Source organism: Magallana gigas, chromosome 5 (genome assembly GCF_963853765.1).
Source record: "Magallana gigas chromosome 5, xbMagGiga1.1, whole genome shotgun sequence".
In the NCBI taxonomy this organism is placed as follows: domain Eukaryota; kingdom Metazoa; phylum Mollusca; class Bivalvia; order Ostreida; family Ostreidae; genus Magallana; species Magallana gigas.
Window position 1 is genome coordinate 15,060,494 of NC_088857.1, and position 16,926 is coordinate 15,077,419.

General features: G+C 33.8%; 1 protein-coding gene across 5 annotated transcripts; it reads left to right on the plus strand.

The window, feature by feature from the left end:
• The first annotated feature begins 407 nt into the window (after nt 1-407).
• LOC105341411 (nuclear transcription factor Y subunit alpha) lies at nt 408-16,509 on the plus strand. 5 transcript variants are annotated; one of them, XM_066084047.1, is made up of 9 exons: nt 5,894-6,044; nt 6,290-6,900; nt 10,261-10,293; nt 10,409-10,503; nt 13,340-13,544; nt 13,654-14,303; nt 14,585-14,752; nt 15,131-15,259; nt 15,706-16,509. In XM_066084047.1, exons 4-9 carry the CDS (start codon nt 10,465-10,467, stop codon nt 15,772-15,774), a joined length of 1,260 nt encoding a protein of 419 aa, XP_065940119.1. In that variant the 5' UTR covers nt 5,894-6,044; nt 6,290-6,900; nt 10,261-10,293; nt 10,409-10,464; the 3' UTR covers nt 15,775-16,509. The 5 variants fall into 5 exon arrangements, with proteins under 5 accessions (XP_011446245.3, XP_034327957.2, XP_065940119.1 ...); XM_011447943.4 differs by lacking the exons at nt 5,894-6,044; nt 10,261-10,293 and adding an exon at nt 408-536; XM_034472066.2 differs by lacking the exons at nt 5,894-6,044; nt 10,261-10,293 and adding an exon at nt 427-556.
• Nucleotides 16,510-16,926: the final 417 nt, after the last annotated feature.

Consider the following 16,926-nt stretch of genomic DNA (forward strand, 5'->3'; position numbering starts at 1 on the left):
CAGCTGCAACTTTGGAATTTTATACTTCATTTGAAAGGTTTTCACGCTTACAAACAAAGGATGAAAAAACAAAAAATGTCAATCATAAGGATTTTGGGTTTAACTTTTCCTTTGTTAAGTTATTTTTTAAGTGAAAAAATCTTCTGAAGAATTGACATATATTAACTTCTTTAATTCTTAAAAGTAGAATTATTATCAAGGATATAATGCAGTTCAATTTCTTTGATGTTCATTTACATCTCTAAAAAATCAAGTAAAGCGTTTATACAAAGACACGCTCTATTACAGAATAATTTTATCGATCAGATTTTACGTCCCGCTACGAACATGTTTGACCGTAGGTATCAGCTGTGCCTACTTTTTCTGGTATTTATGTATACAAAACATTTATTCGCACATTAGTTTCATTTTCTTTCAAGGTCTAACCACAACAAATAAAATGGGCGAGCTATGTCAACGTTTTCTCATTGCCCAATCAAGACATGTACAAGGATACACGGCAACAGAACTGGAGCTCTCATGAACTCGGACAAATGGTAAACGATAATGGTTTACCGTAAGTGACAATTTGGAACCCCTTTGTTCAAATCGTTCATGATTATTCTAGAATATTTATAACCATCGTAAGATATTGCTATTTCGAGGATTAAGCGTTGTGTCACTTCTGTTGTTTAGTGTTGTTGTTGTATTGTGTTGTATTGCTGTGTTGTACTGTATTGCGTTATGTTGTATTTTTGTTGTGCTTTGTTTTGTTGGTTTTGTTGTTTAGTGCTGTGTTGTGTTTTAGTATTGTATTGTGGCGTTGTTTTGTATTGTCTTGTGTTATGTATGTTGAATTGTTGTTGTGTTGTATTTTTGTTGGTTCTGTTGTTTAATGTTTTGTTGTAGTATTGTATTGTGTCGTTGTTTTGTATTGTCTTAATTGTTATGTTGTATCGTTGTGTGTTTTGTTGTTTTGCATTGTGTTACTTTCTTGTGTTGTGTTGCTTTTGTTGTGCTGTGTTGTTTTCGGTCAATCTTAATTTATTATACAATGTAACTTTCACTTCTACTCATTTCTTTGAGCTTTTTTTGTATCTAACGAAGCCACCTTGGTAATGCCTTTGATACTGACTGTTACCCTTACATCTATACATAAGTTAGTATACTTTTACAATTTCCTGAAACAGTGTCATACATGCATTGTAGTAGAGAACCAGTGTTGTCAAATCAACCCCATGTATGATAAAAACAAAGTAATGCATATGTTTATAAATACAAAACTCGAACCTCTTCTCTTATAAAAATGTCCATATTGTTTCTTCTTCCGCTTGCAATGGATTGTAGATCTTTTCTTATACATTTACAAACACTGAAGCATTCATCAAATCGAATCGTGTTTGGAGTATTCCATTTGCTAAGATATATGCTTTGCTGGGTTTTTTTTTCTTATGTCAAAACTAATTAGTATAGCTTAGTTTGCACTCATCTAAACCTGTATCTTTTACAGACAATATTAAACAAAAATAAAGAGTGTATACTGAACTCATCAACCTTGAGAGCTGACTCTCTTATTTATGATATTGATAAATTTACATAAGTTGTTAATAACAGCTATTTTTTTTTATATGAAAATAATTTTTAAAAAATTAAATAATTTTAAAAAATTGAAAGCATTTGTTCGTCTAAAATACATTGATGGTAAATAGGCAACAGTCATGCAGTCCTTATTACTTATAAAAAACGCATAGTGTATGCTCTCTAGCAAAGATATTTCCCTGTGTATTACTTCAAATGTCCTAATGTATTAACTAAGGGTATACCAACAGTAAAACAACTAGGTATCTACTGAAAAGCAGTCATTATAAAGTTACGAAATTCTATGATAATTTGGCAGAGTGACATTTTAATGCCCGCGGAGTTGAATAATCAGTGTCGGTGTATATAATATAGGCCGGTTTACGCTAATCGTATTCGCTTCTGCTATCAGTTTACGTTCTACGAATGTTTTAGTCTTTATCTCAAACAAATCTACGTTTCAAGTTCCTTGTTTGTTCCACCATCACGTTTAGAATGTCAATTATGATGACTATTTGCTTAACTGTTCCTGTTTCAGTTTTTGTCATTCATAAAACCACTTGAGTCCTTCAAGTGTTCGACGTCAAAAAGTACTAGTTTTACAAAATTGTTCTACTATATTATATCCGCTGCGCTGGTATATTGTAGAGGGTGAAAAGCAGCGAACCAGTCCAAAATATGACTCAGTTGTCGATTTATTTATTTTTTTATCCTCAAAGAATTAGGAATCATTATTAATCTTTAATGTCCTTGTATCCATAGATATAAATTTTGGGGTGCGATTTTCTTATATTTTCCAATACGTGTATCCCAAACGCAAAATTTTGATTGCGAAAATGTGTTCTATGGGCCCACTTAGTATTCATTTGTGAATATAACTGGTTTATTCATCAATGCAAAGTAATATTGATAGAGGGTAATTCTTTAAGTTATCATTTCAAAAACGCAAAAGAAATTTTAAAAAATATTTGAATGTCTCATATGTATATTGAAACAAAGGTTCAAAAATACGATAAGCAACCAGTTACATGTAAACGTTGGTCCTATAGAAAATTGGTTTTAAATTTTGAATCTTAAAAGCAACAATTCATCAATACAAACGTCATGTTTGATATGTGTTTGATTTGAAAGTGAGGTTTTTGTTTCCTTCGTAAAAAAATATTTACATTAAACTTTTCTAAATCGGAAAAGAAAATATGGATACATCAATTTGTCAATCAAAGTGTACAAACAATGGTAGGAACTTGTTAACTTATAAACAAATGAGAATGGCAAATCAAAGGCCACTTGCGATTTCAATATTAGATAATTTTATGGAATCGTACACAGCATGAATACGTTTTGCAGATATATACCAACAAAATCAAAAACTTTACGTTAATAAAATATTTGTATTCGTGCTGCGACTTCACTTTGAAATATATCAGATCGCACAGTCACGGACTGCATTTATAACTCTATAAACGCAATGCTACATTTTCTAGATTTAAACGTAGCGATAAAATGACTTGTAAGAATTATTTATCATGTGTATGGTATAATTGCTCTGTAGTAAATCAACTGCTGTAATATGCCATTCGAGCAGCTTCATTTCATAACGCTATGAACCAAGAATGTTTCAGGCAGGAAACAACGGGTTGGTTGGGGGGGGGGGGTGTCATCGCCCCATCTAATTTTCATGGCACTGGGCCTTTATCTCTTTATCTTAAAACCCCATTTTAGCTAAAGTAGCAAGTATCTAAGTATACAAAAGACACAAACGAAGTTGGTGTATCCCACTTCTTTTGGCTCGTCAAATTTTGTCTCACACACCTTAAAAAACAATGCTACAATATACTTGTATGTTCTTTTTTTATCACCAGTACCTTGTAATTTTTAAAAGAAAACAAAAATTGGGTTAAATTACTCATAAGTATGCGAACACTGAATTTGGTCTGTCGGCCTAGAATGCATATATGTTTATATGACTGCATTATATTCTTAACATGCAAAGGCAACTACATGTTAAAGAATAAATTATTTCTAAACCATGTAGACGTGTGGCCCAAAGTTTCAAAAGCTTAGGGTTTGTTTTTAATTTGTATACTCACAAGCTTCGCAGTGAAGCAATCGCAAACTGTATTAAAAATAATAATACAATGTATGTCTGTTTAGCAAGCAGCTCGAACCTGTATGATCTTAAGCTATCGAAGGGTTAATAGTTGAGAACAATCATACAAAGAAATCGCGTTTTAAACACATGATATATAATGCCACTGCAGGTTCTGAAACAAATTTGAAGAATTATGTCTTGTTTGCAACGATGATCTTGAGTGACCGTTAATTACAGCGATTTATCTCGGTAAACAAACACAAATTAACACCTGTGCACGTGTAGAGTGTAAGTCCACCTCTGTACTTTACTTAGAAAAAAAGAATATGACTAAAACATTACCTTCTAGAGAGGAGCAATAAACAATCAGCTAACATGCCAGACCGCAAAATGTCCCATGAATCAAAAAGTAAACCTCGGAGTATCTTTATATATACGAGAAAAGAGGACCATTTCAGAGAAAAAATTTCCTCATCTTTATCGAAGATCTTCATGCAAAGTCATGTAAATAGAGAACGCCCTACGAACAGATAGTAAAGCACAGTAGACCTAAACTTGATTGATCTGAAAGAAAAATATATTGTACAGATCCTGTTTTTCTTTAATAACCTAATATGAATTAATTACATATTTTCATGATGAATAGAGAATAAATTTGGCGGGGTCTTGATTTCTTTTCTCGACTTTTCCTTGCATTCGTCCAATCTGCCTCCGATGTAGGCGGGTTTTCTTTGCATTTTGTTTTTTCAGCGAAGGTTAGCATACGATTGCTGTGAATGATACAAGCATATCTCTATCAGATTTTTTCATGCTTCGGCATTTAAGAAACTGACCTTTTCCGACGCCAGAAAAAATGATTTTCATGTAGAAACGCCCCAGAGCAGTAACAACTGTCCACCAAGATTTGTATTACATGTGGACAAACATCCTCATTCTCTAGGAAGGGGCGTCGACATATTTCACGCGCAGGTTTTTGTATCGCGAGTTTTGATTGGTTGAAAGTTTGTACTCCATGCTCTGAGTCAGTTGTAAACGAAAATGAATAAATCACAGAGACAAACGATATGTCCATGGCTTTATTTGAATTCATAACATATGCTAACGACTTCGTTTTAAACGTAATAAAATGCTTATTTTGTGATCTTATCCACCAGTTGTTGCATAGCTTTAGATAAATTAAGTTGTAATTATCGCCGGCTTGAGATTATCACATTGGACTATTTCCTTCAATTAAAAAAGACAAATAGCAATGTTTACGATAATCTTAATTATGAAAACGTGATACCAAGATAACGATTTAAAAATACCGTTTGTGTTTCACTTTTACCTACGAAGAAGCGAAGATCTTCTCTCAAAGATAGTTGTTAGATTGGAGTTGCTACAGATAATGTAAAATGAGAGGTAATAATATATATATACCAACCTTCTGCTAATGTATTATATATGAGTGAATTATGCCCTCAGATTAATTGTCTATCCGACTAAATAACAAAAAACTGAATGAAACAGGCATCGAATTTGGGATCAAGGGATGGGTTACCAAGATGCTCAACAACCTTATCCTTCTTTCCCTGCGTTATTTTTCAATGAATTTTATTTTTGGATCATTTAACTTTTTGACGTCTATATGTCGACCCCTTTCCCCAACTTTAAAGTTTTTTCTAATATCACATGCTTTATTAAAAAAAAAAAAACAAAAAAAAAAACAAAACCCCAAAAATATTTTAAATAAAACCAATTTTCGAATCCGCTTTATCATAGTCCTATAATATAAAAATTAATTGTAGATTTGCAATCTGCACCAGCTTCTTGTACTAAGTTCAACCCTATTCAAACTTTTGTCACGAATAATTAATTAGACATGAGCATTAAAGAATTGTCAATGCAAAAAGAGACAACAAACGCAGTCTCTCTCTCTCTCTCTCTCTCTCTCTCTCTCTCTCTCTCTCTCTCTGAGAGAATCGATCTGTATTAGATTGCTGCCATTTGGCATTTTTTAACATCATCATTAGTTTATAGGGATGAAAATCGATAATCTTGTGTACAAAGAGGAGGCTAGCCATTGGATAACTGTCTTATTTCCGTATACCCGGTTATATCCACCAATGAGAGCGATTGTAGTCAATTAAATCATGCAGACGAATTGTAAAACTAAGCTATTGTATTGTTGTGACCATTAATATTTCATAGATACATATTTTTTAGCATGCACGGAATTTGGTGTGATGTAATTGTTTCGTCATCAAAGACCTATATAAAACGTTGAGTTTGTGTGTTTTTTTTACTAAGGATATATGTGTGTCTGAAATTGTCAACTTCACTTTTTTTTCTTCATGCCTGATTTAAATGAAATTCTAGATTGTTCTTTTCCTATTGGTGCAGCAAATGCAACTTGGTATGGTGCATTTAAATTTTTGACGTAAAATTGCGTAAAATAACGATCAAATCAGAATTTCAATGTTCTTGTACTTATGACATGTGCATTAAAATCAGAGTATTTAAAAGAATTGTACGTCATAAAGTTGACATCTTGCTAATCATGTTTGATTGATACCACCTCTCGTTGTGCAGGTAGAATTTTTTATAAGACAAAACACTCATTTATAGCAATGTTACCGCAGTCGTTTTATATCATTTCAGCATGCTTGACTGGCTTCGCTTGACGACCAAACACATTCGAAGGAAACCAAGCCAATGGCGTTGGCGCTTTTAGACAGAAAAAAACCATACAACTAGCTCAATCGATTCACCTGTAAAGCAGACAGTATGAATGAAGACAATAACCAACTCGCTATCACAGGACTTTGAATATTCCATGTGACCTTTTTGTTTTCTAATAATATTAGCCAATCAGAACGTTACTTCCTGCCGTATCGCTATGTAGTGCATTGCTTCCTTTTTTTATCCAATAAAGTGCGGATTCCCTGGTTTGTTTATTTTAACCACTTGATTTAACTTCCCATGTTTAAAAATACACATAAGACACACGACAGGCAAAATTCATTATGTATTTAAAACCCAACTTAAATATTATGTGCTTATTTTCAAAAAAGCTCTGATTGTAAACAGACATGTATGCAACTATGCACCGTATGTATTGTTGAGCATGTTTGTATTTTGTGAAACATGTGAATGCATATATGAATATTGAACAAGCTATTGAACATTAATTATTCGTGAAAACGGTTCTTCGCATTGAGCGAATTGAAAATTCTGTGGAAATATATTGTGGGAAACATTCCATAATTTGGGTATGTAGACTTTAATAATAATAATAATTTTTTTTATCTAAAACTTTAAAAAATAATACCATTGATTATGTTCAAACTGTAGAAGTTACTATAGAAGGTGACAATAAAAAGTCATATAAAGTCTTCTAATTATGCCTGTCGAATGAATGTTCATACCCCGGATTTCTAATGATCTACGTAAATGTTAACCAAATGTGCACCTCGGGTATATAGTGTGGTTATCGAATAGCGGGTAACATGTAGATATAGTCCATGGATTTGCATTGATTAATTAGGAATTCAACACACTGGGAATATATATTTATTTACAAAGAGCACTGAACCCGATGTGTGTTTTGTTGTTTCGATTTCTTCTGAGGCGACTTCAGAGGTCATGCATTATACAGGAGACGGGTCACATTATGGACACTTAACACACAAATTTCAGGTTATCGTTACGGAGACATTCTTATTTTATACAAACATGTATGTACTTTACCCATCGATATTTCCTCTAATAAACCGATTATAATAATTTTTTAAAATTTTAAAATCAAAATGCTAATGAAATCAATACTTGTTGTGCGCTGAAAACTATATACACTTTACCCAATGACACCCAGACTTCGGTTGTTGCATTCATCTTTGCGATTAAGTTATAAAATAACTTGACAGTTAGACCAAAAAATAAAATTAATAATGGACAAAAATTATTTCATGATTTATTAATGACTCCTTCATCATAAATGATACGAGGAATTCAACTTGATTTTCTCCGAATCGAGAAAAAAATATTTTCCGCGCGACCTGTTGGCAATGAGTCGAGTTAATTAAATGTATTTGCATAAATTTGGGTTAAGGTCAGCGAACTTTTGATTCGTAGAACTTTTCTTCGTCCCTTTGCACAATCGTGAGGGGGAACGAACGCCGAAATTCAAATGACTACTCATTATATAACTGAGTCAATGTTCGGAAAAATTGCCCTACGCTATTTCAAATTGCAGGCACGAAACATCGGTTTTGAAAGGGACAGACTCATCTAAAATCTTGCACCCCCCCCCCCCCAATCTCAATCCCCAATTTTCAAAATCTTAATAGATGTGTGTGTGTGTATGGGGGGGGGGGGGGTGAGTTGTACTTACAACTTCAATTTTAATGTTAATCTCGTTAATTTTACTTGGGACCCTTCATAACCCAATTTAAGAAAAAAGTTTGCTGAGAGAAAAGGCGTGTGTCCGGAGGGGGGGGGGGGGCGGGTCTTCCTCCCCTGATGCTCCTTGCCTGTATTGCTATATGTTTATGCTGAGCTAAGCTAATTAATTTAGATGCAAAATTCACAATATGACACGCAACCTTTTTTTTTGGTTAGCTTCTTACCGACATGCTTTTTTATGTAATTAAAATATTGCGTGATTAATTTTTTTCCTCAATGAATTGAGCAAAGAATATATATCCCCCTTCAAAACTGTCTATCAATGAAATTCTTCTTAATTTTTCTGTTTACAGTGGATCTTCAACGTTTCATAATTTGCTTTATTAATTATCACCAGCCGGTCCGGGAGTCCTGCAGTCTGTCTACCTTACTTACGTATAATGCGGATAAAACATTTCTCAGATATGAAGTATTTAGATTATATATCTGTCAGACAATAATAGGTTTTTAAACCCCATTTCCCCCAAGCATTGGCAGATCTTGGAGGTCTGGACCCCCCCCCTCCCCCCACACCCGGGGGGGGGGGTGTTCTGAATTGGCACAGGACAAATACAACAAGATAGAATCATTCAGATTTAACACAAAAGCCTGAAATTGATGCACTGATGCATGTGCATGTAAGGTTTTTTTAAAGCAACACAAATAGAACCGAGGCACTGTCCATTTGAATTTCATTTAGCGCTCGATGAAAACCGCCACACCCAATTTCTCGGAACATGTTGGCAACGTAATAATTATAAATTATTCTAATGACGATTTCTTCGATTGATGAATTATCGCTTTATTAAAATGAAAATTCAGTAAAATGTGACTGCCCGATCAAAAAACTTATCTCCTGTACGGGTTGATCAAAACTGCGGGGAAAATTCTAAAATGTTGAATCAATTATCGACGGTAGCACCCTTTTTCCCACGCATTTTGTTTTTAATTAATGAACTTTTCAAAGTCACATCTGAGTGTTTTACATCTTACATGTAAACTACGCCACCCGTGCTGTTCAAAGAATCACGAATGTACAATGCATTCACCAATGCCCTGTCGTGCTGCAACTCAAGGAGGGGATATACTATTAGCATTTTAACCTTTTTAACATTTCTTGTCTCCAACACATCAAAAAAGATTTTTTTTGCTGTTGTTGTAAGGCCAAGATTAGTTTACACATACCGGTATATACATAATTGTATCTTGATCACTTGACCACATGGAAATCTTTGGTTAAAGATGGATTGATGTTGGAAAATGTATGGCATAATCTGGATTCTCTGATTTTTCTTTAAAACACGGAAATCTGGCTTGTAGTCATTTTACAAACAGACACGTAGCATTGTTTTGAACGAATGGAAGGGGAGGATCTATCCGAAATTTTGATCAATAAAAACAAACAAACAATCTAAAACAAAATCTAATCCGCCAATCTTCATAATCCTAATCCGTGGAAGATGGTGGAAGGAGGGGGGGGGGGGGGTTAGCATAAACTAGCTATGTAATTAAAATCTCTAATTTAATGTTAATTTCACTACAGAATTTGATATACTCCCAAAAAGAGTAGTGGGGGGAGGGGGGCACTCCTTAAAAAAATAAATTTTGTAAATGTCAACTAAAAAAAAAAATGTTTTCAACGAAAAAAATGGTAAGACTACATGCCTGAAAAATATGAATAAAGTGAAAATATATCTAAAAATCCTATATGTTTGGAAGCAAGGAAAAAAGCCAATCACTGGTTTCATCCACCCAGAACAAGTAGTATTAGTATCTGGACTCACTTATTTTCACCTTGGTAAAGATGTTAATTACTTGTTAACACCCTCAAAGAAAAGGTGTTGCAAACAATGATGCATTACGTAGACTTTTAGTATTTAAGTTCCAAATCATACTATTCAGCGACAGTATCTTTGCATTGGAGGATATTAAGTCTTTTCAGGAATCGTAATCGTACTGATCTTTAAGATTTCTAAAATAGAAAAGTAAAGAATAATTACCTTTTGTGTGAGTATGAAGTTTCTGAAAGTTTTTCTTTTAAATTTGAGGTTTTTTTTTTTTATATAGATATCTTCAAAAGCGATATAAAATCAATATGAAATGAATATTTGTTTTTAAAAAGAACTTTCCATAAAGCCCAAATTTACGATAAAAAGTTTAAATACATGTAATAAATTTGCAAATTGCAGTTTTCGGTATCCATAGGAACTGGAAATCATCAGGTAATTGTATTGAAAGACTCCGCGGGTATTCTCCTCATATAATCTGTTATAAAGTTAACAGTATTAGTTCCATTCACCAGTATTTTTACCTTCTTTTCTTTTTTTTTTATTGCAGGCCACTGGATCTTCCTCAGCTACACGACAACTTGACATCACGTCTACTGTCCAAAGATGCATGTTCCAAGTCCCTATGGCCCAATGCAATCGCAAGTAAAAATTTAAAAATATCATTTATTAAGAGGGTCGCATGGTCATGGCCATTTTTTTAGACTGTATTAATCTCCTTTGGAAGAAGAGCTCTATATAAAGATATAGAAACATACTCAAATTTAAAAAAAAAAAGCTCAAATTTATTGATTTCTTTTATTATTAAATAATACTTTACAACTTAGCAAATAATATTTAAAAAAAATCTAATGTGGACATGATGGGTATATGTCCACCACCCAACCTCATGAAGGAAAACTCAATTGAAAATACTGCGTAATCCATATCGCCTTATAGTGGCGTGGGAAACTTTGAGATATAGATGTGAAGGACGTATTAAAAATTCAAATTTTAACCATCGTTTTAATATTTTCTAATCGTACAATTTTTGGCCATAATTTGAAAATTAAAAACCTTACTGGTTTAAACTCAAAACTTTATATAAGGTGTACGATCAATAGCCAACGAAACTGCAGAACTGTAGCTCTAAGGGAATTCGGATTTTGCGCTACCCTGTTAACATAAAGATTGCAAAAGAAATATTTAAATAATAAAATGCTTTCTTTGGTGATTCATTCGGGATATGAAGGTAGCGACATTGCACGAAAAATACATAACCCGCGTTAGCGGGTTATGTAAATTTTTCCTGCAATGATCGCTACCTTCATAACCCGCATGAATCATCAAAGAAAGCATTTTATTGTTTATATTAACATCTTTCTTTAACTTATTAATAAATTGATTATGAAAAGTTAGTAAAATTCACTAAATTACTGTTAATGTTCAAAAGTACGTCAGCTTAAAGAAACAGCCAAATCGTCTCCTGTGAGACTTTGAGTCTGGCATCGTCATGATTATTTCGTGCAGTCCGGAATTTTACTAAGGTCGCTGTAGGTTCAGACCAATCGATAAACAAAGCGTGTCAATTTCAGTCCTGTCACTTTCAGCCGCTGTAGATTTCGACCAATCGATAAATAGGGCGTGTAGATTTCAGTCTGGCTGTTTCTATAGAGCTATGAGTTAACTCTAAGTTTCTGTAAGAAATAAAGGAAATTATGCTTGGTAGATGTAAATATACGTTGTTAATCAGCGTTTTAAACAATAGGTACGATTTGTTAACCATATAATGCATTGTTTAAGTTAAAAAAAACACCAACAAGAAATAAAACACCGAAAAAACCCATAACGGTCGGTTTCGAACTTATGATTACAGATCAAAAGCTAACGGTTTCGGAGAAAAACCAAAATATAATGCCGTAGAGATAATTTCATCATTTATTTCGATTAAAAGAACATCACAATTAAGAGGTGCCCCTTTGTATCTCCTTAGCTTACGAGGTGAGGTTGTGGTGAATTCAGTTCGGCGAATTTTATGGATGTTATCCTCTTACCAACGAAATTTGTATCTCGTATCTCATAGTGACTTGATTGATAATTAAATATCCAGAAATTAACCTTTCTATTTTAGAATCTTTAAATTTGATATTCATCCCCCCCCCCCTTTTTTCACCCATCAAAAAATGAATAAATTCATTGATGGCATTTTGACAAATTTAATCATTAAACATGACAAATACGTGTATGTTGGCTGTGTTCTTTCCGTTTTTTATTTTGCATTATCTGTATTTAGCGCGGGTAATGCACCTTTGTTGATTATGGAAATTAGGAAAGGATAGGTTAACTATACCCAGCAATCACTCGAGGGTGCTTGTATATTCATTACACCTAATCACCGAATATACAGTATGTTGTTTGTTCATAATCACGAATGAAAATTATTAGTATCTTGTACATGATGGATTGTGCGTGTAGCAAAATGGAAGACTACTATCATTATTACGTGGAGGATAAATTTGTGCTGAACAAAGACTCGTTTCACTTTGAAATTGACTTTGATGAAAACAAAAAAGAACTCGTTCGGATCCAAAAGGATAATGTTATTGATTCCTTTTTCAAACCATACAGAATGTGTATGGACTACTTATCTGATAGTCAAAACAGTTCTAGAGTAAGTAATTTCAACAACAAACTAGCTTGTATTTTTTGCTTCCAATAAGGGTAAAACGACCTGAACTAGTGTAAAGTATGGTTATGTGTCTTCAAAAACATGCAAAATTTAAGAAAATACGACAATCCTTGTCATGTGTGAAATGTATGGTTTTTAGTTCTGGCCACAGCCAACTTTTCAAGAACGTCAATCACGCAATTCTTTTATTCTTTTCATTTGAATATTGAATTATTTAAGTAGTGTTACCACTTTAAAGTAATATTCATTGGGGTAAATAAAAAGTTCGTATTAAACAAAACTTTTGCAATCATTTTTTTTTTACAAAGAGTTCTCAGATCATGTCATGTCTGGTTATCATTCATGGATAGTAAACTGATTTATTTTTTTGATAAACTAGATATTTAAGATATCAATCGTTCATAAAGACTTATCTTCAAACTCATCATGACCTTTAAAATCAATTACAATATGCGTTACTTCTAGAAGATTTCTCAAAATGAGAAAAAAAAAACATATAGAAGCTTTTCTCTAAATAAGCACGAAAAGCTAAGATTTTTGGGACCTGTAACTTATTTCCCCCTTTTTCTGAAAAATTATCTTGCTCTTGCCTTTTCTTCTCTGGTTTTTCTTCCGATCTAATGCCACTCGCTCATGTAAAAACCGGAAGTTCAAAGTGTACAAAATTGAAACCGGAAGAAAGATAACTTAACCCATACTTAATGTTATGTGTACAGAAATGGCCAGTAAATGATATCAGTAAGATTTAAAAGAATTTTATCGATCTTTAGCTTTTTTTAAATAACCCTTGTATTTTTTATTTGTCAATTTCAGCTCTATCTTCAGCAGCAGTCTCAGCACCACCAAAATCAGTTTAGAAATTACCAAGGTCATTGCCAATCCGCGCCTTTCCTTCATGCGATGGAGGACTTGAAGATCTCTTATTATGATGATCATCAACGATTGAGGCTGCCTGTCAGTTCCCACTCACAGAACAATTGCATAATGAGGCAGTCTGAAAGCCCTATTTCACATAGGAGTAAGTTCCTCTGCTAATATCATACAACAAGTGTAAACATTTTTTGATTTGTTTGCTTTGCGAAAAATAATGCTTGCATAACTCACTTTTTTCTTCATTGATTTTACAGACAGCCAATCGTCATCTTGCCCAGTTTCACCCATTTCTAGCTGTGGAAGTCCACGATCATCTCATTTTCCAGAACAGATTTCATCCCCACAGCATTACGACAACATGTCCCATCTCCCGACTTCTAATTCGGCATACCATTCAAACCAACAAGGTTTCTCCCATCCAGCCTTTCCGCGCAATCAGATGCACTCTACTGACAACAATTACAGTCATTTCGAACACCAGCAGCGAGGTCGAGGTCACGTGACTCGGATCAATTCTCCAAACAATGGCAATTCCATAGTATCCCCAAGCACGCCCTATCACCAAAACTCTTCTTCGCCTCATCAAGCTTACAGCGGAGTACCTCGGTCTTCATATCTACAAAACGGCGGTTTGGTAGGAAACTCATACACCCGGGCTTCCCAATTGTATCCCCCTCACCCAGCCTTACCCCCAACCTCCGGATGCTCACGACAAACGTTTCCCTCGCCGCCTCACCCATGCGCCATTTCCCAAGAAGATAGCGGCAATCAACATTCGCCTATAATGAGTTGTCAAGAGCAGTTGCCAAATTCCCATGAGTCTGGCAATCAAAGAATCCTCCCTCACACTGATCTTCAACAGTACCCAGACGGCTACCCTATGTCTCCGCACCAACAAGTTATGGTATGTTCATGAACAGCAACAAAAACGGGCACTTTTTCTAAGTTAAAAAGGCAGGATGGCACTGACCATTTGAAGGCTTTATTAGCCTACTTTAGACGAAGAGCTGCGATGTAGGAAAATATTTAAATCTTAAAGCTAAAAATATTTGGAATTTCTCTTCGCTAAATGATAGTTAACGGCCAAAAGAGTCATTTAAAAAGTTTATGTTTATTGCACAGAAAATTATCAATTTTGAAGGTAATACATCAACTTAATTTTGGGGGACTAATTTGTTTCCACAGGTTCTAAATGGGGAGAATCTTCACCCAGTGCCTTGCCAATTTCCCATGACCGATGTGCAAGAAGAAGAACCGCTATACGTCAATGCTAAACAGTACCATCGAATTCTGAAGCGAAGACAAGCCCGAGCCAAACTGGAGGCTCAGGGGAAAATTCCAAAAGAGAGAAAGGTAGCTAACAAATACCCGTTTATAACTTATAAATCATTTATGACAGTCAATGCAGAGCAAATCAAAATACATGTATTTAGTGTACAAATGTATGGCGCTAGTGGTATTTTTTGAAACGAAAACGTATTTTATGAAACATATTCTTTATGATAGACAAGAAAATATGCCTTATAGTTCTTTACCTTCTTTATTAATTGAAAAAGCAAAAGAAAGAATTAAAGTTATGGTGATTATGTCTAACTTTGTTAGAAAGGGGGGGGGGGGGGCAAGCCCCCCTCCCTCCTTCCGATGCCTATAAAATGTTAGCTGCAATCTGCATACACATTGATTGTATTTGTTTTCATATATTATAGTTCTTTTTTTTTGTATTTCATATAGAAATATCTCCACGAGTCCCGCCATCGGCACGCCATGAACCGCTGTAGAGGGGAGGGTGGTCGATTCTTCTCCACTATGTCCAAAGAAATCAAAACAGAACCTGATGACGCAATCAAGCAGGAGCCAAAGGTATAATGTTATAGTATAAATAAACATACATGTATTGTGCACTTTTACCTGGTTTCGATATTATAAAACATCAACATCTTTGGTCAAAATTTGTTTACAATACAATGCTATAAATGTTATTTTATTAAGTATTGAAATAATCAAACACAAGCTCTTAAAGTAGAATGACTGACATAAAATCTAATCTTTTTTTTTTGCTAAAGCTTTGACGTGTAGAAAAAGAATAACTTGTTAACAGACAGCATTTAAACTAAAACATAGGTCATAAATCTTTGAATTTTTTTATGGTTTACAAAGATGGATAATATTTCAGAATTCACTGAACACGGAATAACCCAAACCCCTTAACATTGTAAATAAAAGTCTCTGTCATATTTTTTGAACATTTGTAAATAATACTCGCATATTGTTGATGGTAATTATACCATGTTTTTTTTTCTCTGTAGGATTATGAGGAACTTGGCGGTATCGATAGTGCCTACGATAACCCACTAAACAACGGTTCTATGGGATGATGGACTCGATGCTAAACTCATTCATTATCGGCTAACTTATTTTTGTTTTCAAGATCAAAAATTTCCAAATTTCTTATCTGCATAAAAAGATAAAACTCGTGAATTAAATACCCGATTAAAAATTAAGAATATTATAAATGAGCTATTAGTTCCTACAGTAAGCAACTTCGACGAGCGTTTGCAGCGCTTTGCTAGTTAAATATGCAATTTCTTTAGAACTTATTTTTATGATAAAGATTATACGTTATGAGAAATCTGCTCAAGAATAATGTGTTCACATACTGTTATGTAGGTATAGAAATAATTTATTGTTATATTTATTGAAAATGTGTTCTATTTGTTATATGAATTGTTGCAATATTAACATAAAAAAATTTCTTCATTGTCGAAAAAAAGAAGAAAATTCTTCATCATGTTGTTATGCAGTCATGTATTGTATAAGATTTTATGAACTGCCTTTGTAAATATATGCATTGTAAATAATCGCTTGTGGCGCAAATTTTGTGTTTTATTTCAATAGCAGGATGGGATCCGTGATGACGTCATGATGATCTGATCTTGGGTTAATTTAGTGTATTCGGATAGCTTTTCTTTATCAAAGTAGATTTGGTTTTTGGTTGAAAAATGCATATAAAACTCTACGAAATATTTTGCTAATTCCGTCCCAGCTGACATCACGCTAATAAGCTTGTGTTAACGTAACTTTTGCAATGTCAATAAAATATTGTTTGAAAATGGTGTTTTATTCCCTTACTTCTTAATCCAGCATGTGTTCAACGAACAAAACGTTAGAGAGTAAGCTCTAATATTTGAATTGCACGACAAATTTAATGTTACTAACTGTTTTCAAAGAAATTGCGTAAAAATAAGGTAAATCAGCCCAAAACAACTAGCACATGTTTTTGTGTGGAATAAATACACACTTTTTTCAATGGGTGGCACTGTAGCTCCCAGGTCGTCAATCCGGATTTGTTCAGAGATTGTGTAATATTCCTACAGCACCGCCCCGGAAAACATTATGCACATTGATTTAAAATAAATTAGATATTATTGTTAAGTTTTTGTATAATTCTGAATAGCATGGTCATAATATGACATATGACTGGCTCTAATTTGATATAACATGTGTTTTTAGCACTAAAATTTTTAAGC

What these genes read in the sequence shown, in the direction of transcription:
- LOC105341411 (XM_011447943.4), top strand. Translation starts at nt 10,465, where the DNA reads ATGCATGTTCCAAGTCCCTATGGCCCAATGCAATCGCAA. An exon ending in ATGGCCCAATGCAATCGCAA is followed by an intron (nt 10,504 to 13,339) that starts GTAAAAATTTAA and finishes TGTCAATTTCAG; the next exon opens with CTCTATCTTCAGCAGCAGTC. An exon ending in CTCCGCACCAACAAGTTATG is followed by an intron (nt 14,304 to 14,584) that starts GTATGTTCATGA and finishes TTGTTTCCACAG; the next exon opens with GTTCTAAATGGGGAGAATCT.